The sequence below is a fragment of the Pipistrellus hanaki genome, assembly GCF_964339955.1.
Source record: "Pipistrellus hanaki genome assembly, chromosome: 4".
NCBI lineage: Eukaryota > Metazoa > Chordata > Mammalia > Chiroptera > Vespertilionidae > Pipistrellus > Pipistrellus hanaki.
The window spans coordinates 82357881-82384917 of record NC_140506.1 but is presented as its reverse complement, the minus strand read 5'-3'; the positions used below and the strand labels follow the sequence as shown (position 1 = coordinate 82384917).

The 27037-nt window shown below is 40.2% G+C and overlaps 1 protein-coding gene across 2 annotated transcripts in view; it reads left to right on the top strand.

The window, feature by feature from the left end:
• The window catches only part of SHISA9 (shisa family member 9), a 281342-nt gene that overhangs the window by 6920 nt on the left and 247385 nt on the right, over positions 1-27037 (top strand). For both annotated transcript variants that reach the window (XM_084881142.1, XM_084881141.1), the window contains exon 2: positions 6268-6395. In XM_084881142.1, coding sequence (XP_084737268.1) covers positions 6268-6395 — 128 coding nt within the window. The remainder of the gene's footprint in view (positions 1-6267; positions 6396-27037) is intronic.

Below are 27037 nucleotides of genomic sequence, written 5' to 3'. Positions count from 1 at the left end.
CAAATTGTTGGTCTAGGACCTATGTAATGTTGAACCCTTGCCGTTTTTGAAATACCTGGCTTTGCTATTTTGCCATAAGCTTGTGTGCAAATTCTCATTCACTTTCACGTCGCTCCCCAGGGAGGTAGGCCCTATGGTGATCTGCCTTTTAAGACTCAAAGATTGCTTTCCAAGAGGGTGAACAAGCCTCTGGTGCATGGCTGGGTTGGATTGGAATTCAAACTCAGTGTGCGGTCAGAGCACAGGTCCTTGACCATTGGGCTGTACTGCCTTAGAGCACAGACATGCAGGACTTCAGGCTTCTCAGATCATAAAGAAGTACTCGATGCTCTGCAGATCCCAAACATGCATCGGAGCCAGTTCAAGGAGCCACTGTAAGATCAAGACTAGCAATGTGTTCTACGTGTGCCCTTGGCAGGGCCAGTGCTCTTGGAGGAGGTACTGATGAGAAGTGACCTTGGGGGCAGGAACGCGTGTTTGAAGCTCTCTACACTTGAAACCAGTGGGGAACACATGGCATTATTTTGCCTCCCTTCAAACAGAATCAGAAATCCAAGTACAGATCATAGTGTCCTGTGTATATTTCAAACATGCTTCAGAAGAGCTGAAGTCTCTTGCAAAGAAATGGCATCAAGTAATAAATGTCCCTTCTTCCCTTGACTTTTCTCTCTTCTTCTAACTTTCCTTCAACTCTCCCTTCTTCCCCAGGCTGGGGAAGGCCATCCATGCACATACTGTTGATCACATAAAAGTCTCTCAAGTTATTTTTCCTTGCAGGACATGGTTGCTTCTCTTTGGGCACTAAGTTCTTGCATTTTAAAATCACCATCCTTGGGGTAAAGTCGACACAATAACATGCACACACTTTAAGTTGATAGTTGGATGAGCTTTGACAAATGTCTACAGTGTGTAACCACTATTCCAGAAAGTTATCTCATTATTTTTCAAGAATGGCTCTTGCATTCTTGAAAAAAAAAAAAAAAAGATGCTTCTGGAGCAAGGGGAAATACGCAGGAATCCTCTTCAAGTACTTAAGTGTCAGAATATAATTTAGACCCTAAAGACCCCCTTGAAGCTATGAAGCAAGAAGCTAGGACTCTGAGCTCCGTTCCACTGCAATTGAAAAGAAGAGAGATGCAGCATTTTTTTTGGTTATTGTTGCTCCTTAAATAGGCCAAGCTCATTGCCACTTTGGCTCGGCTCAAATTCTCTATCTGTTGGACTTCACATGGCTGGCTCCTCCTGATTGTTCAGGTCTCAGCTCAGATGTCATCTTTGAGAAGCTGTCTCGACCATCCAGGCTTAGTTACTGCTGTCCCTCACCCCTGCTGCCCACCCTTCAGTGTTACTTGCTTTGTTTCACATTATGGTCTAAAATTACTAATTTACTGTTTTACTAGTTTATTATCTGTCCTTCCATTACTCTTCATAAGGAGTGCAAGGACACTAACAGTCTTTTCACTGGCCCATGCTGAGTGTCTAGAACAGTATCTGGTGCATAGGGGCTCTGGTTTCTAAATGTCCTGGTTTACATGACATAAGAAAGTAGTTCTCATTCATTCATTCATCCATCCATTTTCTTTTAAATATATTTTTATTGATTTTTACAGAGAGGAATTGAGAGAGATAGAGTTAGAAACATTGATGAGAGAGAAACATCAGCTGCCTCCCGCACACCTCCCACTGGGGATGTGCCCACAACCAAGGTATGTGCCCTTGACCAGAATCGAACCTGAAACCTTTCAGTCTGCAGACCGACGCTCTATCCATTGAGCCAAGTTGGTTTCGGCATCCATCCATCCATTTTCTTATTCATATATTCAATAGTGTTTATTAAGTACCTATGGTATACACACCACTGTGTTGAGAGCTATCATAGAATAGTTAACAGTTCAGACACAATCCCTGCCCCCCACAGAGCTAACAATCAAATGGCAGGAGACAAGTCACACACGTAAATCTACAAGTAAATTGATACTAAGCTGAACCTCATGAAATTGCCAATATTCAATCAACGTTGACCTCAAACATGGCAATATTTCAACATAATTGTTCTGTTGTAGTTTCTCCCACAAGGTACCTGTATTAATTAGCCAGGGTTCCCCAAAGAAACACAACCTACAGTACTTATACATAAAGATATTTCTTATATGGAATTGCCATTGACAAATCCAAAATCTGAAGAGCAAAGGTCCCCAACGGTTTGAGTCTGAAGGCCAGCAGGCTGCTGTAGTCCCAGGAGGAGCCTAGTCTCAAACTGGAGCTCATGAGATGGGAACATTCTCTCTTACTCTGTAGGGCCCAGCCTTTTGTTCTATTCATGCCTTCAACTGATTGGGTAAGACTGATTGGGTACATTATGGAGGACAATCTGCTTGACTCGGTCTACCAATTTAAATGTTAATCCCATGCAAAGGCACACTCTCAGACACATCCAGAATAAAGTTTGACCAAACATTTGGGCACCCCAGGGTCCAGTTATGTTGACCATACAATTTACCACTCCAGTACCTTTAGGATCTTGCTACTTGGAGTGTGGCCTGTGGACCAGCAGCATTTCCATCACCTGGGAGCCTGAGCAGAATCTCAGCTCCTGCTTTGATTTATTGAAACATAATCTGCATTTGAACAAGATCCCTAGGTAATACTAATGTACATTAAAGTTTGAAAAGCACCCACACTCTGTGCCACAAATAAATGCCAAATGTTTGAGAATTCGGCTTGCAGCCCATGGTTGGTTCTTGCCATTGTGTAATTCATTAAAATTTTTGACACATCCCTATTTATAACATTTTTTGTAGCATGCACCCCAGTATATGCCACATTTGTTTTACCTATACACATACCAGTGAATAATTATTAGGTGTATTATAAAGTATATGAAGGACAGAGATTTTAAACTAAGCTGAAGGTGAAATAAATTTTAAATTTGTCACTAATCATGATGACTTCCTGCAGTCATTAGCTACAATCTCAGAGCATGATACACATGGAGGATGTTCATCATTAATAAATAAATCCACATTTTGATTATTCCTCATGAGAGTTTTAATTATTTTGGGCTGACTTCATGTTGATCTGAATAAACCATCATTATTTTAACCCTGTGAGAAGCTGTTGACAAGCGGGGGAGAGTCAACTCTATTGTTTTCTTGTACTTTGCTTTCTCAGTATTTTTTTTTCAGGCTTGTTTTGTTAAGAGGGATGTTTTAAAGTGACATGTCTCCTTACTGATGGTTAGCTTAGTTAAAACTCTATAATTTGGCCCAGCTGGTGTGGCTCCATGGTTGAGCATCAATGTCAATCTGTGAACCAGGAGGTCACTGTTTGACTTTTAATCAGAGCATATGCCTGGGTTTCGAGCTTGATTCCCACTAGGGGGCGCTCAGGAGGCAGCTGATCAGTGATTCTCTCTTATTATTGATGTGTCTATCCCTCTCTATCTCTCCCTTCCTCTTTTTGAAGTTGATAAAAAAACACATTAAAATAATAGATAATTTATCTGCCTATCCCCTTTAGAGGTGCACAACTGCAATACAGGCTTCTGCCTCATTTGGTCCAAGATTCCTGATTCTCACCACCTGATGGGGGCATTCCAATGGAGGACACCAGCATCAACACATGTATCAAATAGATTTCTCATTTTAAAGACCATATATAGAGATTCTCATATTTCCTCCCCCGCTGGCAAATCATCTTCTGCAGTCCCTGGACCCTGGAGCGAGGGAACCGCACCTTGAAGACTCCTTGTCCAGACAGGGAGACCTCTAAAAATCATGGTCTCTGCTGCATGCTCTGAGAAAGGCTGCCTAGGGGAGAAGTGTCTTTGGCTTTGGGGCTAGATTTTCATGGGTTTTGGCATTCAGGAGAAGCCCAGGGGATCTAGAGATGGTCAAGTTCATGGTACCTGTCCTGATTATTACTTTGCTATCCTCTGGAAAGCCTGAGTATCTTGGAATTTTTTTAATTTTAATTTTTGGAGGGGAGGAAGACGTTTTAGAGGATCTGGTGTAAGCGATGGCTTCTTGTTCCAGAACAATGCACACATAAAATTTCCATTCAATTCCAGAAGGGTACAGAATTCCCCTGAAGCTCATGATGAACCTGTTTAGAAGTGAAAAGGGCAAATTAGGTTTGGGAGACATCTGCTCTTGGTCTCAAAGGTTCCTGCGCAGCAGCCCCTTTCCAGTTCAGATCCTGGCAATTGCACAGAGGCGAGAAAGGGCCTGGCCTCTGATCTCAAGACACTCAGATTTGCATCCGAGCCCTCTGATGATTAGCTGGGTTAACTTGGGCAGCTTTTTATTCTCTAAAGTGGGTTTAATAATCCTCACCTCGTCATACCGTCCTCCTTATGTTGACCTTGTCTGTCCCTTAGATAACGGAACTCTTTCCTGCCTCAGGGCCTTTGTATTTGCTGTTACCTCTGCCTGGAATTTTTATTTTATTTTATTTGAATCTTTTTGTGACCAACTCCTTTGCATCATTCAGAGCTCAACTCAAATGTTGCCTCCTCAGAAAGTCTTTTCCTGATCTCCCCATCTCTCTCTCTTTCTTTCAGTTTATTTAGAATTTTTAAAGAAGTGTGCAATTCAGTGGTTTGTGGTACATTCACAAAGTTGAGGACACATCACCACCATCTAATTCTAGAACATTTTCATCACCCTAAAAAGAAACCCCTCAGTCATTGGCAGTCACTTGCCATGTCCCATAAAAATCCACCATCTTAACCATTTTAATTTGTACAATTCAGTGCGTTTTCACATCTAATCATCATAACTCTCACATTCCTGAACATTTTATTGCTCCAAACAGAAACTCCATATAGAACAGTCACTCCCCAGTCCTCTCTCCCTTATCTCCTGGCAATCTCTCTGTCTCTATAGATTTGTTCTATTTCATATAAACGAAATTATACAGTATGTGGCTTTTTGTGTCTGGCTTCTCTCACTGAGCATAATGTTTCCAAGTTTAATTCATGTTGTTGCAGATATCAGTACTCCATTTTTCATGGCTGAATAATATTCCACTCCCTACAACCCATTTTTGCTTATTCATTCATCTCTTGATTTGGGTTCTTTCTGCTCTGGGGCCATTGTGAATAATGCCACCAAGCACCAGTTTCTCTTGATCACGTTACACTTTTTTACTTATTTAATTCTTGTAGCCCATGTATATTTATTTAACACACATGTTTGTATTTTCTCCCCTAGAAAATAAGCACCAGGAGGCAGCGGTCTTGTCTGCCTTGTGCACTGCTGTTTCCCCAGGGCCTTGATTAGTGCCTGGCACAGAGTGGGCAATAAATAAGTGTTGAGTGAACGACTGACTGAATCAATAGGAGCTATTGTTATTGTCTTGTCTCCTAGCAGACTCAATCTTTTCCTCTAATTCACGTGGGTGCCTTGCTGTGTTGGCCTGTGTCTCTATCACATCTGACGTTTTTCACCAGCTGTGGTTCCAGGCGGCTGCGAGCTGGGGGAATGGTTGCTCACAGGGCAATGGGACAATGGTAAGTGGAAGGCACTTGAAACATTGCTGGGGCCCCAGGTTCTATGTTTTCTCTCCATCCCCAACTACTGATGAAGAGGGGCCCTAGCATGGGGTGTGTACGGATTACACTACATCCTTCACAGCTGCAGAAAAGCCCATGCACACAGTGTTCAGGGCTGTGGATACAGATTCTCTCATTCAAATCCCTGTGCTACAACTTACTGGCTGTGTGACCTTGAGCTGGTTAATTCACCTCTCTGAGCCTTGGTTTACTTATCTACAAAGAAGGAGTAATGATCCTCATAAGGTGTTTATAAGCTGCTTACTTGAATTAAGGCATATAACGTGATTAGCATGGTAAGTACTCAATAAATAGTAAGTACTCAATAAATGTTATTTGTTACTAATAGGGGCCATTGCTGTACACGAAGTGTTGGCATCTATTTAGATATAAGGGGAGACTCAATCTATGGGGTGCAGATATATTACATATAGTCATCATTTAGTCCTCTCAACAACACTGTGAAGTAGCTGATACTGCCATTACACAGGTATTGTGGGAAACTAGTGAGCTGTTCTGCATGAAGTCCTATGTGCCCTCTAATTGCACTGCTCTTATTTACTTACTTCTGTCTTCCCCCCGCCTCATCTCTAACTAGAATGGCGGTTCCATGCAGTGAAGGATCTTGTCTTCTGTTTGCAAGTACAGCGCTCAGAGCACAGCAGATGCCAATTGTATTTTGAATGAACAACTTCAATTCTTTCCTCTTTCAGGGCTCTTGCAGACGTCATGAGGCCGCAGGGCCACTGCAACACCGACCACATGGAGAGAGACCTCAACATCGTGGTCCATGTGCAGCATTATGAGAACATGGATACCAGAACCCCCATAAATAATCTTCGTAAGTAGCGCCGTGTGATCCATTTCCAGTCCCACTTGGGGACCAAGGCAGTGGTCATACTTCCAGACTTCTTGGTGTGTGTTTGGGTCCATTAAGAGCTCCTCTTCACTATAGAAGTTTTATTTCATCTCTCCTGAATGAAACTGTGTGGCATCCTCAGAGTTTACTTAGTTTCTTTCTCCGTGAAAGAGGGATTCACTCGGTTGAGTTCTCAGGCTTGGTTCTTCTGTTAATTAACAGACCACTTGGTGGGCTCATCTTGGCTGGGTACTTAGCTAACCAGCGGATTACTTGGTTGGTTCATTGTAGGTAGTTAATCTGTTAGCCAATGACCCATTTTGTTGGCTTTTCTTCTGTTAAAATCCCTGGGTAATTTGCTAAGCGATGGTCCGTTTGCTTATTTGTCTGCCTCCTAAGGTAGACCAGTTGTGACTTTTAGGTTTTATACTGTTTTCAATGAACAGATACTAGTTCAGAAGAATTAGATCTATTTTTCATAAAACTAGAGTTTCATAAAAATAATCCACAAACTACTTTGTTGTGGGTGTGTTTGCGTGTGTGCGTGCTCTTGCACCTTTGTGTGTTGGGAGTTATAGTTATGTTGTTTTGGGGTGTGTACATATGATTCCACAGTAGCAAATTTCATTCCGTTGTTCTTTCAAGAAAAGTTGCATTTGGTATTGTGTTTTATTCTCTAGTGGATGGAGCCTACTTGGGGATCATGGTTGCCCCTAAAGATTTTCTTTCCTCCCAAAGGTCTGTATATACAACATATATTATGGATTTGATACACTGACTAATGGGAGTAGGGAAAAATAGGATTAATTTTTTGACAATAGTGTACTATCATATAGTGGTTATTCCTAGTAATTATGCTTTCAAGACCCCCTCCCCCCAACACACACACACACACACACACACACACACACACACACTAAAGTGATGCAGAGGGTTTGGTTTCAAATAAAAGCCAGACATTTTAAAGGATGCATTTAGTTGTGGCTGGAGGTTCTTAAAAACAGAAATGGTTCTGTCATTGAAAATCTTATAATCTGGGCTACCTTCACTGAAGCTCTGCTAGGAGCTGCATTGGTGTTTTATTTGTTGAATCATAATTTAGGACTGTTATGTTACAAATTTTTATTGATGTGTAGAGGGATACGTCAGTATTTGACATAGGTGAGGTGAATTCTCTGGTTCTGCATGGTGATAATTTTTCACGGCCTTGGAAATGTTCCAGTACATTCACAAAGTCAATGTTTACACGGTTTGAAAATGGGTACCAAGTAGAATGTCTTAGGCTTCATTGTTTTAAATAATTCAACGTTATTTATTCATGAACCAGGTCATAAAATGGTATGAGAAAAGCCACATTTTAGAGCAAAATATACCAGCAGCTGGAAGTTTTATGGTCACATCTCACAGCCATAAAAGATATGTTATATTGCACAAACTCTGACACGGCAATTGCTGTGTCCAATTCTGGCTTCGATGGAAATGAGAGCATCCTTTTAGATGGCACAGGAAACAAGCTGAACCTACGTGTCTGGGGATCCTGAACTTCATACGTGGGTGAACGTGATCATGGCATAGACAGAGCTGACATGGGCTGAGTACCTGGTTGTAAAAGGTGACTGTTAGGTTTCTTGTGTGACGTTTCAATCTTTAGGATGATTTTTGAATCAGCACTCACATGAAATAACGAACTTCCTGAAATCATCCACATTTCATCATTCCTTTAAGTGAAGGGCAGGACACATCAATGAATCTTGCTTAATAAGGGACTTTTATTTTAAAGTTGCACTGAAATAAATGATTGCTTAAAAATGGGTGTCCAGGCATGGAGTAATTCAGAAATCTCTTATAACAGGCTAACTTGGTTTATTTATAATTCTTGGTTTTAGTCTATATTAATCTCTCAATAATCAGTGATCTTTTCTACTAAGAAAAAAATGTGTCTTGTAATATTCTACAGGATAGTACTTAGGGGAGAATTTCAGGTATAATGTCACAAAAATTGTATTCTCACAAGAATTACCACCAATGTTAATTTCACATAATTCTGCTGGATTGATTTAATCCTTATTTCCTAGAATTCTAGGAATTATTTGTAAAGTAAGATGCATATAGCTTTCCCACAGGTTTACATTAATAAGTTTAATTTATATAATGAATCCAGTAGTTGGTAGTAATAATAGGCTTTCTTATAATGCCTTTATCTTTTTATTGACTTACTAGAGGCATGCCTAGTCTGCACCCTCTCCAATCTAGGAACCCTCAGACATCCCTCTCACAATTCAGGACTGCTGGCTCCCAACTGCTCACCTGCCTGCCTTCCTGATTGCCCCTAACTACTTCTGCCTGCCAGCCTGATCACCCCCTAAACACTACACTGCCAGCCTGATTGATGCCTAACTGCTTCCCTGCCAACCTGTTTGCCCTTAACTGTCCTCCCCTTCAGGCCTGGTCACCGCTAACTGCCTTCCCCTGCAGAGCTGGTCCCCCCCAACTGCTGTCCCCTACAGGCCTGGGTCTCCCCACCCAACTGCCCTTCCCTGCAGGCCCAGTCACCCCAACTTCCCTGCTCTACTGGCCTTGTCCCCCCTAACTGCCCTCTCCTGCTGGTCTGATTGCCCACAACTTCCCTCCTCTGCAGGCCTGGTCCCTTCCAACTGCCCTCCCCTGCTGGCCATCTTGTGGTGACCATCTTGTGTCCACATTGGGGCAGGATCTTTGACCACATAGGGGCAGCCATCTTGTGTGTGGGAGTGATGGTCAGTCTGCGTATTACTCTTTTATTAGATAGGATAGAGGCCTGGTACATGGGTGGGGGCCAGCTGGTTTGTCCTGAAGCATGTCCTAGATTAGGGTGGAGGTTCCCTTGGGACGTGGGGCAGCCTGGGCCTGGGGCCCTGGTATTGGGATTTATTTATCTTCTATAATTGAAACTTTGTAGCCTGGAGCAGAGCCAAGTCTCCTGCTTGCTCCGTGGTGGCAGCCATTTCTGTTGGGATTTATTTATCTTCTTTAGTTGAAACTTTGTAGCCTTAAGCAGAGGCCAAGGCAGGTCAGGGAAGGCAGAAATCTTGGCTTTCTCCATAGCTGGGGACAACCCTAGCCTTCTGCTCTCTCCAGCTCCATGGCTACCACCATTTATTGATATGTTGGGATTTATTTATCTTCTATAATTGAAACTTTGTAGCCTTGAGTGGAGACCTGGGCCCGCCAGGGTGTGTGGAAAGCTTGGCTTCTACCATAGCCAGGGAAACTTAAACCTTTTTCCTGCTCCCTCTTTGGCCACAGCCATCTTGGTTGGGGTTAATTTGCATACTTGCTCCTGATTGGCTGGTGGGCATGGCTTATGAGTGTAACAGAGTGATGGTTAATTTGCATATCACTCTTTTATTAGATAGGATAGAAGCTATTTACATATTATAGACAAAGGAAAAAATTTGCATGTTCAGAAAAAATGATTTTTTAGTTCATTAAGAGGATAGGAATAGATGAGTTATATTTATCCATTATTAGGGGTTTAAGAAGCTAACCACTAACCCAACCTCACTTTGAATGATAGAGAACTAGGAAATAACAAATTTATTCTGATAACTGCAGAGTTAGACCAGCTCTCGGTGCCGGAATTAGAATGAATTTATTGATTATAAAAGAATTTTTTTGGGACATTATAGAAGCTACAGAGATTTACTATTACAAGAAATGGCAAGAAAGATGTCTGCTTGTGATATACCAAGAAGGGGACACATCACGCTACTTTCAAGGTGTTCTTCACTAAGGATCCAAGTTACCAGATTTGACTGGGAACTCAATAGCCCCAACTTAAATATTCTCATTTCTATTCAATCACTCAACATTGCTTTAAGAGAATATGTAATTATCTCCATCTATTTCTCCTCATCTTCTTAATGTTAATGCCAGGTCACTTTCCGGTCTTTCCTTTAAGTTTGGGCCAAATGCTAAGGGAATCAGTGTAGATGTCAGATATTTAGAAGGTGTGGGGAGTGGAGAAGGACTAGTGTGAAGTCAACTAGGAAAGAGAAAGCTTCAATTTGGGGACATTTTTTTTTTTTTGCCAGCTTTTCTTTATAAATTTCCTGTGGTTGATTTTTCCTGTGATAGGACTTGCCTCTTTATCTGAAGATGGATTTTTCTTCAGCCAGTGCTGTTCATGTTCCTTCCAGGCATTCAGTGACATTGTCTAAAAATATTTAGTCTGATAATCAAAAGGGCTTTGACCTCTTTGATGAACAGGATGTAGATTCAGATGAGATTGTGATTTTCTGCAAAATGCTCCTTGGCTTCTGTGTAATTATAGTTTGCTTTTGAAGGCATGTGCTATGAATGGACTCTGTCTCCCCCACCCCAGCCTCCCTTCCTGCCAATGACATCACCCTCCCCCTTTGAGAGAGCAGAGTAAATACAGGTCCCCTCAGTGTCAAGGATGGGAGATGTGAGTGAGGGACTATGGACACAAGGAAAAATTTTGCATGTTCAGATGAAATTATTTTTTTTATTTCTGGATCAATGTTTCTTAACTCCTTTGTGTGAATAGCACACTTTAAACTTTATTGATTGATTTGAGAGAGAGAAATTTGTTGTTCCACTTATTTATGTATTCATTGGTAGATTCTTGTATGTGCCTTGATTGAGATTGAACCTGCAACCTTGGTGTATCGGGATGATGTTCTAACCAACTGAGCTACCTGGCCAGGGCAGCACACTTATTTTTTTGAAATAAAATTTTAATTTTGAAATAATTTTATACTTACAGAAAATATGTAAAGAGAGTACACAGAGTTCTGCATATTCCATATCTTACATTACTAGGTACACCTGTGAAAACTAAGAAATCAATATGAGCACACTATTTTTAGCTGGAATGGAGATATTTGAATTCCATTAGTTCTTCACTAATGCCTTTTTGCTGTTCCAGGATCCAATCCAGGATACTACATTATATTTAGTACAGTAAACTTGGTAGTAGAATTTTGGTTGTGCTGCATTGTTTAATGAGGTAGTAAAGACTAGAAACACTACTAAACAAGGAAACAGCAATTACAACGCCTTTATTGCCAGTGTATAAAAAAATGGCCACCCGGTGTCAATAAATGCATCCACATAAAATCATTCACCTGGCCAGTGTTGGAATGGAACCTGTGGTGTGACTGTGCTCTTACTCATACGCCCATGGGACAGGCTCCATGATTGTAGGGTTGATGTTACATTGTTTATTTTACAGCCTAATCTGAGCAAGTGAGGCCTCCCCCCAAACTGAGGAGAAATGCTGACTTGATATTTTAGGTCACAGAATCCTTCAGGAAGACCAGGCTATGATTTCAGCCTCCCCCCCCCCCCCCCCTATTCTGCTAGGATCATTCCCAAGAAATGATCCTAGCAGAATAGGGACTAACAAGGAACTAGATGAAAAGCAGACCCGCAGTTAAGTTTCTGAAGATATTGCACAATTTGTATCTAGGGCCAGATGAATTTTCGTTCTTTTGTCCGTATTTACCAAGGCACTAGGATATCCTAGACTTGACTTTTGGAGAGACTGGTAGGAATATTTTCAAATATATATATTTTTTAAATTGGGGGGGAATATCCTAATCAGGAAAGGCAAAAGGGTAAATGTAGATAAGAGTGTATAAGAGTAAAAATCATGTAAGATAGTGTAATATTAACTGTAAGTTAGCATTTTAAACCCCCAACACATCGAATCTTCAAAACCTTATTAGGTTAATACCATTATTTTTACCAACACAAGGATGGGAAACTGAGGCTCAGAGAGGTTAGATGGCTTATTCAAAGTTCATACAGATACTAAGTGGTGGAGCTTGGATTTAAACAGAGTAGGTAAGACCCCAAGGTTGGTATCTGTAAACACTGCACTACACGACCTCTCTTTGTGGTATAGCTGTTTTCAATATGCGGAGTGAACCGAAAGATCTATCTGCACATTAGGAAAGAGCTGTTTCCAAAATGTACCCCAGGGTACCTACTGTCTTGTGATGACTTCTCTCTCAGGTGGAATAATAAGTAACATTTATTGAGCATTTGCTGCTTGCCGGGCATTGCCAGCTAAAGCTTTGAAGGTATTAGCTCATTTATACTCAGAACAACTCTCAAACAGCCTGGCTCATTCCCACCTCAGGGTCTTAGCACTTGTTGCGCTTGCTGCCTACCGCACAGTGCTCCCTTTCACAGCTCACCCCCATTGCCACCTCATTAGAGAGGACTTCCTTGTCTACCTCTGGCCTCCAATTTCCCTCCATATTCTTTGGTTTTCTTCATAACTTTTGTTGTTTCTGATATTGTCATACTCATTATTTATACCTCTTCCACCACAATGTAAACTTCTGGAGAACAAATGCTTTGTATTGTCACAGCTGCACCTCTTACGGCAGGAACTGGGCTAGCTCATTGCAGCAGCGCCATAAATTTTTGTCCAATGAGTAAAAAATCCCATGGAAGAGGTAGCATTATTCCTGATTAGGAAGGAGAAAACTGAGATTCATGGAAATTAAAAAGGATCTAACGTGATGGCTGAGATTTACTTTAAAATCTCCAGGAAAATATAAAATGGAGGGGAATGGTAAATGAAACAAAATGAGGAAAATACTATTGCAGCCAGTGGCCAAATAGAATTATTCTGTTCTATCTTTGGGTATATTTAAAAATACCCACAATAAAATAAAAAATCAAAGAACTTGTCTATGATATCATAATTAATAAATAAAGGAGCCAGGATTCAAACCCAGGTCTGTCTGACTCCATAGTCGGGATGCACATGGGTTATCTTCTGGTGAATGTCCAGGCTCAGGAGGGATGGGGATAAGGGACTTCAGTAGAGGGGATGGTTAGAGGCAGAATCCCTATCTTTTCTGTACTTCATTTGCTCAATCTCTGTGTCCTTCAGTTTATATGATCCAGAGAGAGAAACTGATTGGTTCTGACCAGCCAATGGCCTGGCTTGCTCTGGATCAGCTGTCTGACCTTGGTTCAATCGGTTGGGTGTGGTGCAGACTCTCAGGACTACAGTGGGACAGGTTTTCCAACACGGTCAGAAAGGTTGCATTTGTTTCATTCACTCCTATATCTCCAGTGCCTAGAAATTACAGTGTCCCATGGATGTTTATTGAGTGAACAAATGCAAGCATACATGAGTGAAGCTCTAGCCAAATTCCATAAGAAGCCTGGTGGAACTCATTAGCAGGACCTTGGGATTTTGAGTTTGAGGGAACTTGGCTAATTCCAACTCACGTGAGGCTTTAACTTTCTTCTTTGAAGCCTCAGCTACCAACACTCTTGTTTTCCCCCCCACAGTTGGGCAGGCTAGCTGTTCCATTTGAAGATCTCTGACTGTAATAGTGTTGGCTCATGGGTCAGTAAGTTATAAGATAAGTAAGAGTTAGAGGGAGGATCTGTACTGGATCAGCTAAATACATTTGTAGGTTCATTGCAGTAGCCTGACTTGATTGTGCTTTTAGATCAAGAATTCTGGTTTTCTCTTTAAGTAGTCAGTGTCATAGGCGAGTCTCTGACATGTGGACAATGTTCACTAAATATGTCCAATATGTCTTTGAAATAGTACAACAAGAGAATGAGAGATATGGGCTATGGGGATAGAAATAATGAGACTGGGTATCTTCTCTATCACCTATTAGCTGTGAAATTAATTTAATTCTCTGAGCCTCAATTTTCCATTCTATAAAAGGAGTAAAATAATATTTCCCTTACAAGATTGTTGTGAGGATTAAATGAATGAACAGATAGAAAGAACTTAGCATGATGCCTGGTGACATAGTGTTGGTGGTTGCTATTATTATTTGTGGAGTGAGTGAACATTAGTGCTAAAGTGGTCTGTCCACCAGGGGACATTGGCCCACATCAGCATGAATTCACTATGCAGTTGTCTTCACAGTGGAAATGTTTTCATTCTGTGTGCCAGCCGACAACACAAGTTGTGTGTGTGGTGTGTGTATTTGTTACTACTAATGTTTTTGATGCAAATGAGATCTGGAGAAACTGTCCATTTCTTCCCAAGAAAATCGCTCTCATGGAGCAGCTGTCCCATTCTTAGCCATTTGTTCCTCTCGTCTGTTTTTCTTTTAATCCCATTAAAAACCCATGAACTTTAGTTCTGCTAGGAATATTTTAATATTTTATTTACCCTGGAAGACCAGGCCAATAGGAACACATGTGGCTTCATACATGTGTTGTATTTCTACCCAGAAAATGAGGTGTGTGTGTGTGTGTGTGTGTGTGTGTGTGTGTGTGTATGTGTGTGTGTGTGTAAACATGCAAGCAGAGCCTGTAAAAGAAAAGAAAAATCACCACTCTCTGAAAAACTCTTTTAAAAAATTGTTACTAATGCTGGCCACATGGCATTGCCTAATTAGATTTACATTGCCTTTGCAAAGTTTTTGCCACCAGCTGCAGGACTATTTGTAAAGAAAGCCTAAGTGCTCATCACAGTGTCTGGTTTCATTTAAAAGATGCCAAGTTCTGCTCCTTGCACACTTGGACAGAGTTCCTTTGGGAGAGCATTTCTATTTATGTATCAGGATTCAATGGTGCAGCATGCCTACAATGTGATTGACACTGTGGATATAAGAAAGAGTAATAAAACAGAATAACATTTTCTGCATCCACCACAAGGATGCATTTTACTTCTCACAACTCCATGAAATAATCGAAAGAGATATTTTCACCCACATGTTATAGATGGGTACACTATGGCTCAGAGAGTTCAAGTAACTTGCCCAAGGCCTCAGAGATATTTGGTTTACAATTCAGATTCTTTCTGACTTTAAAACTTGTACTCTCTTCATGACCTTTCTCATGCCTTTCCCAAGGACCCACCCTGCGAGATGTACCAGATTATGTGTCTTCTTCCCCTACATATTGATTTCCACTACGAATCACTGCATTAGATTACACTCACCCTTGAAAATGGATGGGCTGAGACAAGGTCGCCATTTCTGTCCTGGAGGACTCAGGTTTTAGTTAATTGTTCACTTACTTGTCATTAATGTTTCCATTTAGTCAATCAACATTCAAGTGATAGTTATTAAAATCTTGGTACATGGAGGTAGGAGGATGAATGAGATCAGATAAGGCAATATCCTCTTGGAGCTCATGATACATCAGGGGATGGAAGAGTGGACAGTCATTGCAGAGCAGCAGGATAGGAATAAGTACTGGATGCCATGGGAGCATGCAGGTGGCTTCCTCAAAATACCTGAGGCTGAAGGAGAGGGAATATAGATTGGGACAGATTTTCCTTAGAAAGTGAGGTTTTGTTCTGGAAGAGAAATATTCCCTAACAACTTTTGAATAATCGGAGTGAAAGGAAGCAGAAACTGTTCATGTCCTGGCTTTTCTCATCTTTGAGAGAGGGGAGAATGATCAGTCTTAGAAGACAGATCTCTCTTGCAGATCTGTTTTATTCAAATTATAGAAAGGGAGAAGAGGACTTTGTTTCATTAGGTTTACAAGGCTTTTGGTAGGAAAATGAAAATGCTATGTCTGACCTGGAAAGATCAGAACTTCATGGCCAGCTATCAGGAGTTGAATAGTCTCTTTTCAGAGAACTCTTTTTATTTAGTTAGCTTGCTGCTCTTCAAGATTAGCATTCACTTTTTCCTTCTTTTAAAAGTAACAGCCAATATAAAATTAAGCAACATAGTTTAATACCTTAATACACATATTAAAATAATTTATAATAAGGTTTGAGGAAACTGCTTAAAAAATCCCAATAAGAATTCTCAATAAAGTTAATTACAAGCTGAAAAGGAAATCCCATTATGTTAGTCTGAGAATGAAGTTAATGAAACTAAGTGTAATCATAATCTAAATATTTTAGTAAATGGAGACTTAGGCTCATTAATTTAGGTATTATGCCTGGAGTTGTGCTTGCATAAGACTGCCCTACTAAAAACAGTGACTGTATTTTATGTATTTATGTATTTATTTTTTAAAAATTTTGTTATTGATTAAGGTATTATATATGTGTCCGTATCCCCTCATTACTCCTCCATCCCCTCCACTCATGCCCTCACCCCCATTGTCTGTGTCCATTGGTTAGGCTTATATGTAAGCATACAAGTCCTTTGTTTGATCTCTACCCCTTATACCCACTCTCCCCTACCTTCCCTTTAAGGTTTTATGGTCTGATAGATGTTTCTCTGTCTCTGGATCTGTTTGTGTTCATCAGTTTATGTTGCTCATTATTTTATTCATTTAAATTCAACCCTTTGTTCAGGGATATAGACTAGCACCTCGAAGATCTGTCCATGGTTCTGAATCACACCCTGAGGGCAGTTACACAGTTCAAACCAGTAAGAAAAAATTATCTCATAGAATTTTGGAGCTGGAAGGAACTTCAGAAATCATCTTGTCTTTGGTTTACCACACATTTGGTTTCAAAGATGATTAAAAATAAAAAAATAATTAAAGAACTGAGGAGCCAATATTGTATGTTAACTTGAAAGAAAGGTAAATAAGTAAAAAGTAATCGCAAAGTACTGTTACCATAATTTCAGAAATGATGTAGACATTTTAACACTAAATATTTAAATAATAAATAGTTCTAAAAATAAAATACAATTCATTAATGAAATGAAAGTAGCTTCATGAAAAATTCATTCCACCATTCTTATTATTTGTTTTCATTTATGTTTTGACTTTCAATTAATGGAAAAATGAGAACATGGAACTCATGTTTGGTAATCACTGATCATATCTTAAATAGTTTGGTCATTGAATGTGTATTTATTGAGCACTTACTAGTGGTAGGCACTCGGGGGTGATTCTAGGGGCACAGAGATTAGTATTGTTTATGTCTACATGTATGTGCATATGTGTATATAACTTCCTAGAGATTACAGTCAGTCCATTCTCTGCATTGTAAAAATAATAAAACTGAGATCCAAGAACGTGTGCTTTTCTTAAAGTTATACAACCATGAAACTTGTCAGGTTAATACTATTTAAAAAGTATTATTGAATATTTAGGACACAATTACTGGTAACAAATACCATTTGCCTTGCAATTCTCTGCAGTTGACTTAAAGATGTGAAAGAAGGGATACACTTCATAGCTATTGGTGCGGCACTGCTTTAGTTTGATGCCTCACCAATTATCCAAAGGAAGCACTTTGGAATATTAAGATATTATTTTTTAAAAAAATATTAAGATATTCTTGTCATTTTAACAAAATATTGACTTTCCTAAAATCCATGAATTGGAAGTTGTGCAAGAGCAGAATGTGGTATTTGATTTCCTTTATTGTGTGGTATGGAGAAAACACTTCATTTTTTAGAGAACTTATTTGAAAATTTTTAGTGCATATATTCAAAGTCAAAGAAGATCATCAATCAAACAATATTTGATTATCAAGAACATTGTATAAGCATGCTTTTGAAAATTGTTTCTTATGAATATTTTTGTTCTGCTAATCAGCTTAGAGATGGCCAAGTTCAGATTCTGGTACTGCTTCTTTAAAACATGTGTTATTATTTTATTTATATGAATATTACATACATGCATATAAGTGTAAAAATCTTCACATATTCAGATCCTGGTACTGCTTCTTTAAAACACATATTTTTTATTATTGTAACTACATGACTATTACATCCATATGCATAATTATAAAAATCTTCACATAATATGATGCTGAAAACTTTGCTGCAGCCATTGATAATGATCTCTTTATAGATACAAACATGATTTCCAGTCATATAATTATTAATTTTGTGTAAATTATAGTATTTATTTAAACATGAACTAGGCTCATAACTTTATTGTTGAACTGTTGGAAGGGAAAATTACTTACTGCTAGGGTTTCTAGAAGGATGGACACCTGGAGCTGCTATCTGATGCTACCAAGGGGAGAATGTGCCATGAAATAAAGATACCGCTAAGAAAGGAGAGATGGAGTAAGTTTAGTTCTGATGATATTGTTTGAGTTCATGGACCCAGCCATACTTGAAGCCATGTTCTATACAGTGACATCAGAGCATGAATTTCTGGGGGGCCCGAGATGGCAGTGGAGTAGGTGGAAGCTACACTCACCTCTTCCCAGGACCAAACTACAATTAAAATGAAAGTATAAAGCAATCAACCCAAATAATCAACTGAAGACTAGCTGCAGAGACATCTATAACCAAAAATTCCCAGAAGAAGCCACATTGATACCTGTTGAAAGGGTGGAGACTTGAAAAGGGCTGGCCCTGTTCCCCTGGGAAGTGGTTGAGATTCTGGAGGAATATCTCAGCCACAAAGGTTTCCCTGAAAAGTGTGGGTTCTCAAACTCAAGCTGGGCTTCCCAGCCCAGGGCACCAGAGCTGGGAAGAGACACTCACATAACATCTGGCTGTGAAAATCGGCAGGGATTCTGTGTGCCAAAGGGAGAATCATCTGCCAGAGAAACTGATGTCTTTTTAAAGGGCCAGCACACAAAATCTTGCTCAAGCAGAGGAGGGCAAAGTGGACTAGAGTCATGTGAGGGGAGACTCGATTTTGTGGTTCTAAAAGCAAAAGGGACAGCTGCCAGGATCCCTGTGCTGAGTCTGTCTCCCACACAAAAGACACCTTCTTCCTTGGGTGGAGCACTCCCCTCCATATGGTATCAACTTGGGAGAACTCAATAGCCTCACCATCTGGACTCCCTGTCTTCCCACCCTGTGGAACTTACACCCTGCTGAGGAGTCAGCTCTGCCTTTCCTGGGGGTATTCTGGTAGATGTATGGATAGACTTAGGGGGTGCCAGTGACTGAATAGTGTGGCTTTCAGGCAGGGGCCATTCCTCCCACTTTCCAACAAACCTGACTGGTGTCTCACTCTCATATATCTTCAAAGCATTTTACCCAAATGTAGCAGAGTATACATCTTTTTTCAAGAGCACATGGATCATTTCTAGGACAAATCACATAGTTAAGCCACAAAATAAGTCTCAAAAATGTAAGAAGATTGAAATAATATCAAGCATCTTCTCTGACCATAGTGGTATGAAACTAGAAATCAATCATAAGAAAAGAACTGAAAAATACACTAGCCCACGGAAGTTAAATAACATGTTACTAAACAATAAATGGATTAACAACAGGATTTTAAAAGAAATAAGAAGATACTGTGAAACAAATGACAATGAGGACACAATGACCCAAACTCTATGGGATACAGAAAAAGCAGCCATAACAGAGAAATTCATAGCATTACAGCCCTATCTCAAGAAACAAGAAAAATCTCAAATAAACAACCAAACTAGAAAAAGAACAACCAAAAAGCTAAGGTGAGTAAAAGAAAGGAAAGAATTAAGACCAGAGCAGAAATAAAAAAAAATAGAGTCTTAAAAACAATACAAAAGATCAATGAAACCAAGAGCTTGTTTTTGAATAAAACAAAAGCATTATGCTAAGTGTATAAATAAGCCAGTCAGAGAAAAAAAAGTAGCATAATATTTTACTTATATGTGGAATCTAATGAACAAAACAAACAAAATAGAAAGAGACGTAGATATAGAGAACAGACTGACCGATGTCAGAGGGGAGCGAGTTTGGAGGGCTGGGTTATAAAGGTGAAGGGATTAAGCAAAAAAGCCGACCTCATGCCGAAACCGGTTTGGCTTAGTGGTAGAGCGTCGGTCTGCAGACTGAAAGGTTCCAGGTTCGATTCCGGTCAAGGGCATGTACATTGGTTGCGGGCACATCCCCGGTAGGAGGTGTGCAAGAGGCAGCTGGTCAATGTTTCTCTCTCATCGACATTTCTAGCTCTCTATCTCTCTCCCTTCCTCTCTGTAAAAAGTCAATAAAATATATTTAAAAAAAAGACGACTTCATAGATATAAACATCAATTTGGTGATTTTCAAAGAGAAGGGGGTGGAGGAGGTAGAAGAGGGTAAAAGGGGGAATAAATGACTTGGGGTAGTGAACACACAATACAGTATACAGATGATAAATTATAAATTGGTACATCTGAAACCTATATAATCTTATTAACCAATGTCATCTTAATACATTTAATGCAAAATAAAAGAAGAGAATGCATTTTTTTCAAACTTAGTTTGAGTTGGGACTCAGTCATTTACAATGCTGATTTCTATAAGCAAAGCTACCAATTATAAATTACCCACAGTTTTCAAAGCATGTATCTTGTCTAAATCTTACAAAAATCACCTGGAAATATCTATAGCCTCTTAGCTAGGAATACCCAAATCTGACTCTGTCGTGATTTTATCCCTTTAGACTGTGAGCTCTTTGAGGTCTGGGATTATGCCATTTTCTGTGTAGATTGATTCCCAGCATTTAGACCTGAACACAGTAAGGAACTGTAAATGTTTTGTAAATAAACTACTGAAGCCCTGCCACTTAACCGGTTGTGATTGGTCTAAGTCAGTGGTTGGCAAATTCATTAGTCAACAGAGCCAAATATCAACAGTACAACGATTGAAATTTCTTTTGAGAGCCAAATTTTTAAAACTTAAACTTCTTCTAATGCCACTTCTTCAAAATAGACTCGCCCAGGCTGTGGTATTTTGTGGAAAGGCCACACTCAAGGGGCCAAAGAGCCTCATGTGGCTCTGAGCTGCAGTTTGCCGACCATGAGTTTAAGCTAACAGAGCTAGATAAGTGGCGTAACAAGGACTAGAACCCCAATCTCCAAACTCCAGGTGTAGTGCTCTTGCTTCCCACCTGGCATTTGGGCATTGGACAATTTGGGGGTACAGTGACATTTGGATCTTTATCTTAACTTCATTATATCATTTCATTGCATTATTTGTTTAAAACCGTTCACTTGAGCTTTCCATTGTTCATTTCCATTGCAATAATAACAAACACTAAACTCACATGCCTACAAGGCTTTACAGCCCCTGCATGAGCTCTTGTGCTTTTACTCTTTATTTTACCCACTTGACCACAGCGAGTTCTCTCTTTTCTTATTTGGACATGACAGGATGGCTTCCACCGCAGGTTTTGCTGTCCCTCTGGATCAGGGGTCTTCAAACTACGGCCCGTGGGCCACATGCCACCCGCAGAGGAGTCTGATCCTGCCCGCCAGGTTTTTTGGGCAGTGAGCGCAGCCGAGGTGTTACAATAGGAATTAGTAGTTCATATAGTCCGGCCCTCCAGCTCTCTGAGGGACCGTGATCTGGCCCCCACTTTAAAAAGTTTGAAGACCCCTGCTCTGGATCTTCTCAAAGCATGCTCCTTACCATCATTTAGGTCTTGGTTAAACAGTTATCTCAGTGTGGAAGCCTTCCCTATAGAAAATAGCCATTTAATATGAGGTATCTCACCACCATCTCTATTAGGTCATTTTATTTTCATCATGGCTCATATCACTACCTAAAATTGTCTAGTTTACTTATTAAATTTGTATCTTCCCCACTAGAATATTAGTTCCACAAGACTAGGGATCTTGTCTGTCTTGTTCCCTGCTGTATCCCCAGTGTCTAGTGTAGTGCGTGGCGTGTAGTAGGTGCTCTGTAACAGTTTAGAAATGCTGTCAAAATACAATACTGGGTACATTTTCCTCAAGTAATTGCTACTATTAATTTTCTTCTGTCAATTCATTGGTATTTTATTTCTTGTGGACTAAACCTTCAGTGTTGTTGTCAAATTTAGCAAATGCCAAAAAAAGTTGCGTACATTTAGATCATGAATACATGGTCTGCACTACCTGAGAATTATGAACTATCACACAAAGGCAATGTTTTCAAAATCAAGTCCACCAATTTAATCACAATTTATTTTATTTCAATAGCATTTCCTCCCATTTCATTTCTTTCAACTTCTCTGTAGCATACATTGCCTCATAATGTCCCTATCCATACTAACTCTCAACTTCATTAGCATGAAAGAAAATAAGGAGGGAATTGGGTGTGTTTAATATTTATGAAATGACTGTTGTGTGGATGTGGATAATAAAAATACCTTAACTCTGGTGAGGCAAAATAACCTTAATAATCCCCTGCTTAGGATCAAAGTATTGATTTTAATGTAATGCCAAGCAGACTATTAAATCTTCAACAGCTATGTTCCACATTTAACTATTATTAAAAGGAAGTCTGAAAACCCAGAGGGAGGAGGTGTTGGGTGCAAAGAAAAACACAACAGATACCTAGATCCATTTCCTATCCCATAATTGGGCAGTTATCCAATGGTAAACCCTAAGCCCTGGTTTATCTCTGGTTGTGATCAACCATTTACCTACCCTTTGACTTTGAATCCCAAAATGCCCCAAATATGCCAGCGGATCTTAAAATCCTCACTCTGAAGCAAAATCTGGTTGAGCTAAGAAAAGCACTTAAAACAAAAGATGTAGCCTCTGGATTTTAAATCATGAATGCTCTGAACATCTCCTGCCTCCAGGATACTTTTTAGGAAAAGCATGAGAGGAAAATGGGATAAATCATGCTGTGGATAGAGGGGATGAGAGGAGATGGATATGTGGCGATTGCTTGATAAGGGCTAACAGGAACAGAAACCTTGCCCAAGCCTCACTGGGGCAAAGTAAAAACACCAAGTTAGCATTTATTGGATACTTTCGGTGTGCCAGGTGTTTCCAATGTATTATCTTATTTAATTCTCTTGACAACCTAGCAGGTGAGTAGGATTTTCTGTATATGACATAGTAAACAGGCTTAGGCAGTCCATCTGGTACATGGATTCAAACACAGCATGGCCTGATCCTAAAGCCCATTGTTTTCTTCCACCCAGAGTAGGCACATATTCCTTTTGGGTGCTGTCACTGATGGCTGGTAGTGGCTGTTTGAATAGAGTGTTGAATTCAAGGGATACTGAGGTAGTAGTCATCACTCAGCGGACACCAGTGCTGAGATGGATTAGCCATGCCTGTTGTAAGAGACGGTTAGGAGAGTAATGTTTGTGTGCGCCATAGTTACACCCCTGTTTCTGCTACACGCATGATCAAAGCCTCTCCAAGGACTTATGATTTTGTAAATGAGGGAAGCTAGATGTAATATAAAATAAGGGAATATAAATCAAATTGATGGTTTTGGCAGTCCTTGAGTGCAGAGTGCCTAACATATGGTGTTTGGATGTGTGGTAGGTGAATAGCTTATCTTCGTTTAATGAATGAATGAATACATAGATGGATAGTTTGAGGCATATGATAATCTTTTGTCCTCCTAGATCAGTGGTCGGCAAACTCATTAGTCAACAGAGCCAGATATCAACAGTACAACGATTGAAATTTCTTTTGAGAGCCACATTTCTTAAACGTAAGCTTCTTCTAATGCCACCTCTTCAAAATACACCCACCCAGGCCGTGGTATTTTGTGGACGAGCCATACCAAGGGGCCAAAGAGCCACTTGTGGCTCGTGAGCCGCAGTTTGCCAATCACTGTCCTAGATTCTCTAAATTATTTTTGTGTATCACCTCAGACCACCATTAATACGCACATCAGAACTGCATTCCTTGGTTTGCTATAGAAATGCTTACCTGGGACTGTATTTCCTTGATTAAAAAATAATATCATGGTTATCATAATAAAAGGCAATATGAATAATGCATTTGTAGTCCTATAAATCTGCTGTTGAAAATGGGGCATGTTATGTTGTTCAGTATCCTTTATATAAAGAATGACTACATTACACATACATTCAATGGATCTTTTTCTTGTATTATCTAGTTAGGCACTGTGTTAATGGAGCAAAAACAAGCCAGGTCTTTGACCTCTAGAGCAGTGTTTCCCAAACTTCTCTCATGATGAGAATCACCTGGTGCAGTTGTTAAAATACAAATTCCTGAATTCCAACTAAGAAGAGCTAAGCTTAGAGCACTAGTTAAGTATACAATTTTACCTATATGTTCCCAAAAATTCTAGTTTAGCACTAGATAGTACTTCTCAGTAGGTGTTGCACTGAGCACTAGTCCTTTGAGATGCTCTGTGAGATCTTGGTTAAAAATATTTGGGAATACTTTCATGCTCTCTTCACCCCTTGGGGATTTTCAATATATAATTAGTATAATAAAGAGTGAGGATAAATGCAATAAAGCCATTGACAATTGTATTCATTTCAGTGTCTTTCAAAATGTCATACTATCTATTAAATATCTTTTTGTGCAACAATTAATGATATATAGAGGAAATTATATTCCAGAGAGTTGACGTTGAAGAATGCTGCTGAATTAGTGTTTACTTGGCTCTACTTAATCATCGTCTCTGGAAGTAAACACATTACATCCCAAGGCAATGCATTCTGCTTTCAGGTGGTCCTTCATTGATAGAGTTTGCCTTATGCCTGTTCCAAAGTTATCAGCTAAGCCCCTTAGATGGGGCTAATGAAGTGGAGGCCAAAGCTACTAATACTGCTGTTTCTTCCCCTCTCTGCACTCTAATATTTTTTAAAAAGTATATTTTTCTTGATTTCAGAGAGGAACAAAGAGGGAGAGAGAGAGAGAGAAGCATCAGTGATGAGAGAGAATCACTGACCGGCTACCTCCCGCACACCCCACATTGGGGATCGAGCCTGAAACCCAGGCATGTGCCATGACCAGGAACTGAACCATGATCTCCTGGTTCATAGGTTGACCCTCAACCACTGAGCCATGCCTGCCAGGCTGCACACTAATATTTTTCATTCTTCTAGGCTCAGGGTAAATAGTCCACATCAGGGTATTTTGGTTACAAGCAAAAGAAATCAGTGCTGTGTGACTTATGCAAAAAAAAAAAAAAAAAAAAAAAAAAAAAAGGAATTCTTTGAAGAATATGAATTGGTAGAACTGGTGAAACATCTATGAAACAAACCTTGGGATGGCAGGAATCAGGGCAGCTCTAACCAGGTCTGGTGGCATGAAATAATATGTGGTCTTATCCAAGTTCCCCTGCTGGTAAGAATCACTGTAACCACTCTTTGTGTCCACTGCACTGAGGTTTGGGGGGTGGGGAGGGGGAGTCTATGGGCTTCTATTGAGTCACATATGACCCTTGGCTAGGGAGGACAGGTGCTTTGATTGACAGTTTAACCAGGATGGTATAGAGCAGTGTTTCCCAAACTTCTCTCATGATGAGAATCACCTGGTGGAGTTGTTAAAACACAGATTCCTGAATCCCAACTAAGAAGTGCTAAACTAGAATTTTTGGGAACATATAGGTAAAATTGTATACTTAACTAGTGCTCTAAGACAGATTTTATATACAGAGCACTAAGTTAGGTATGCAATTTTACCTATATGTTCTTAAAAATTCTAGTTTAGCACTTCTTAGTTGGGATTCAGGAATCTGTGTTTTAACAACTCCACCAGGTGATTCTCATCATGAGAGAAGTTTGGGAAACACTGGTATAGAGTGAGGAAGAAGAAAGTCTCCAAAAGATGACTGAGATGTTGATCAGAAGTAGGGAATGGATGCTGAGTACCTAAAAGAGAAACAAATACATCTCAAAAGGTATCATAAATCCGTCCTCTGTCCACTTGCTCTTCTGGATGCTCTGCCATCTGTCCAGGTCCCTTCCAGATCATTCAGTTCTGCCAACACCTGGCTGCTGCCTGGCCATCTTCCTGCATGGGTTTCTTTGTGGCGCTCTTTAACTGTGGGGAAGTGTTGGCATTGCGTCTCTACTTAGGCCTAATAATGAAATGTATAGAATGTCACCAGCAAAAATAGGTGACCATGGGGAGGTCATTCACGGGGAGAGAAGTCAAGGAATTAGATGGGGAAAGATGAGGTGTGTGCTACATTGAGGGAGGATGGTATGGATGGTAAGGAAGAAGACGTGAGCGGAAACAGGAACATGTGGAGGAGCATGTTGATGGAAGGCCACCAAGGCCGGTGGAAAGGAACTAGCCTGGCTGGAGCAGAGGGGCTGCCACCGGGAGTGAGATGAGATGAAGCCGACGGGCAAATGGGAGGCTTCAGAGTCCAGTTAAGGAATTTAGAGCCCCAGTAAGTCCTGGAGCAGAAGTGATGTGCTTCCTTTCATCACTTCTCTGACTCAGGTGTCTCCTTGGGATTTGGGGAAGATGGACCAGAAGGGCCTTTAAGACAATTTGGGGAAGCTCTCAGCAGTCTCAAAACACAGCTGCTACTGTCTTACCCAATCCTTCACCAAAGTGTTTTTGAGGGTTGCTAGGAAACCGGAGATGCTTGAGCAGTTGGGATCTGATTATAATAATCCTCTAAGTTTCCATGATTGGAGGAGGAACCAGGTCAGTCCAATATCACATTCCCTCACCTTACTATGGAATTCTGTGTGGCATGTGCCTTTGAGATTTGTGAATTCATTGCTGTGATCTCAGGTCAGGGACAGGGAGGAGCGAATGGGAGAGGGGGGCGGTGAGAAAGAGAGAGAGCACAACATAAATAATACAAGTATTTCTGCTCACCATTCCACACAATGAGCATATGCTGCAAGTGAGACGGAGACATGACTCTGCTTTTGCCTCAGACAGACTCACTTCCCACGAGCTTCTCCTGAGTGTGATTCTAGCATTTAAAGATATGCATTCTTTTTCATATATCTTGGCCCCTAAATGCAAGCCAGTTACTTCATCTGGTGCTCAGTCAGAGAAATCATGGATAATTTTGGCTGAACGTGGTTTTAGCTACTCTCTCCGACCTCAGATCCCTGCACAAGACAGGACTGCAACGTCTCAT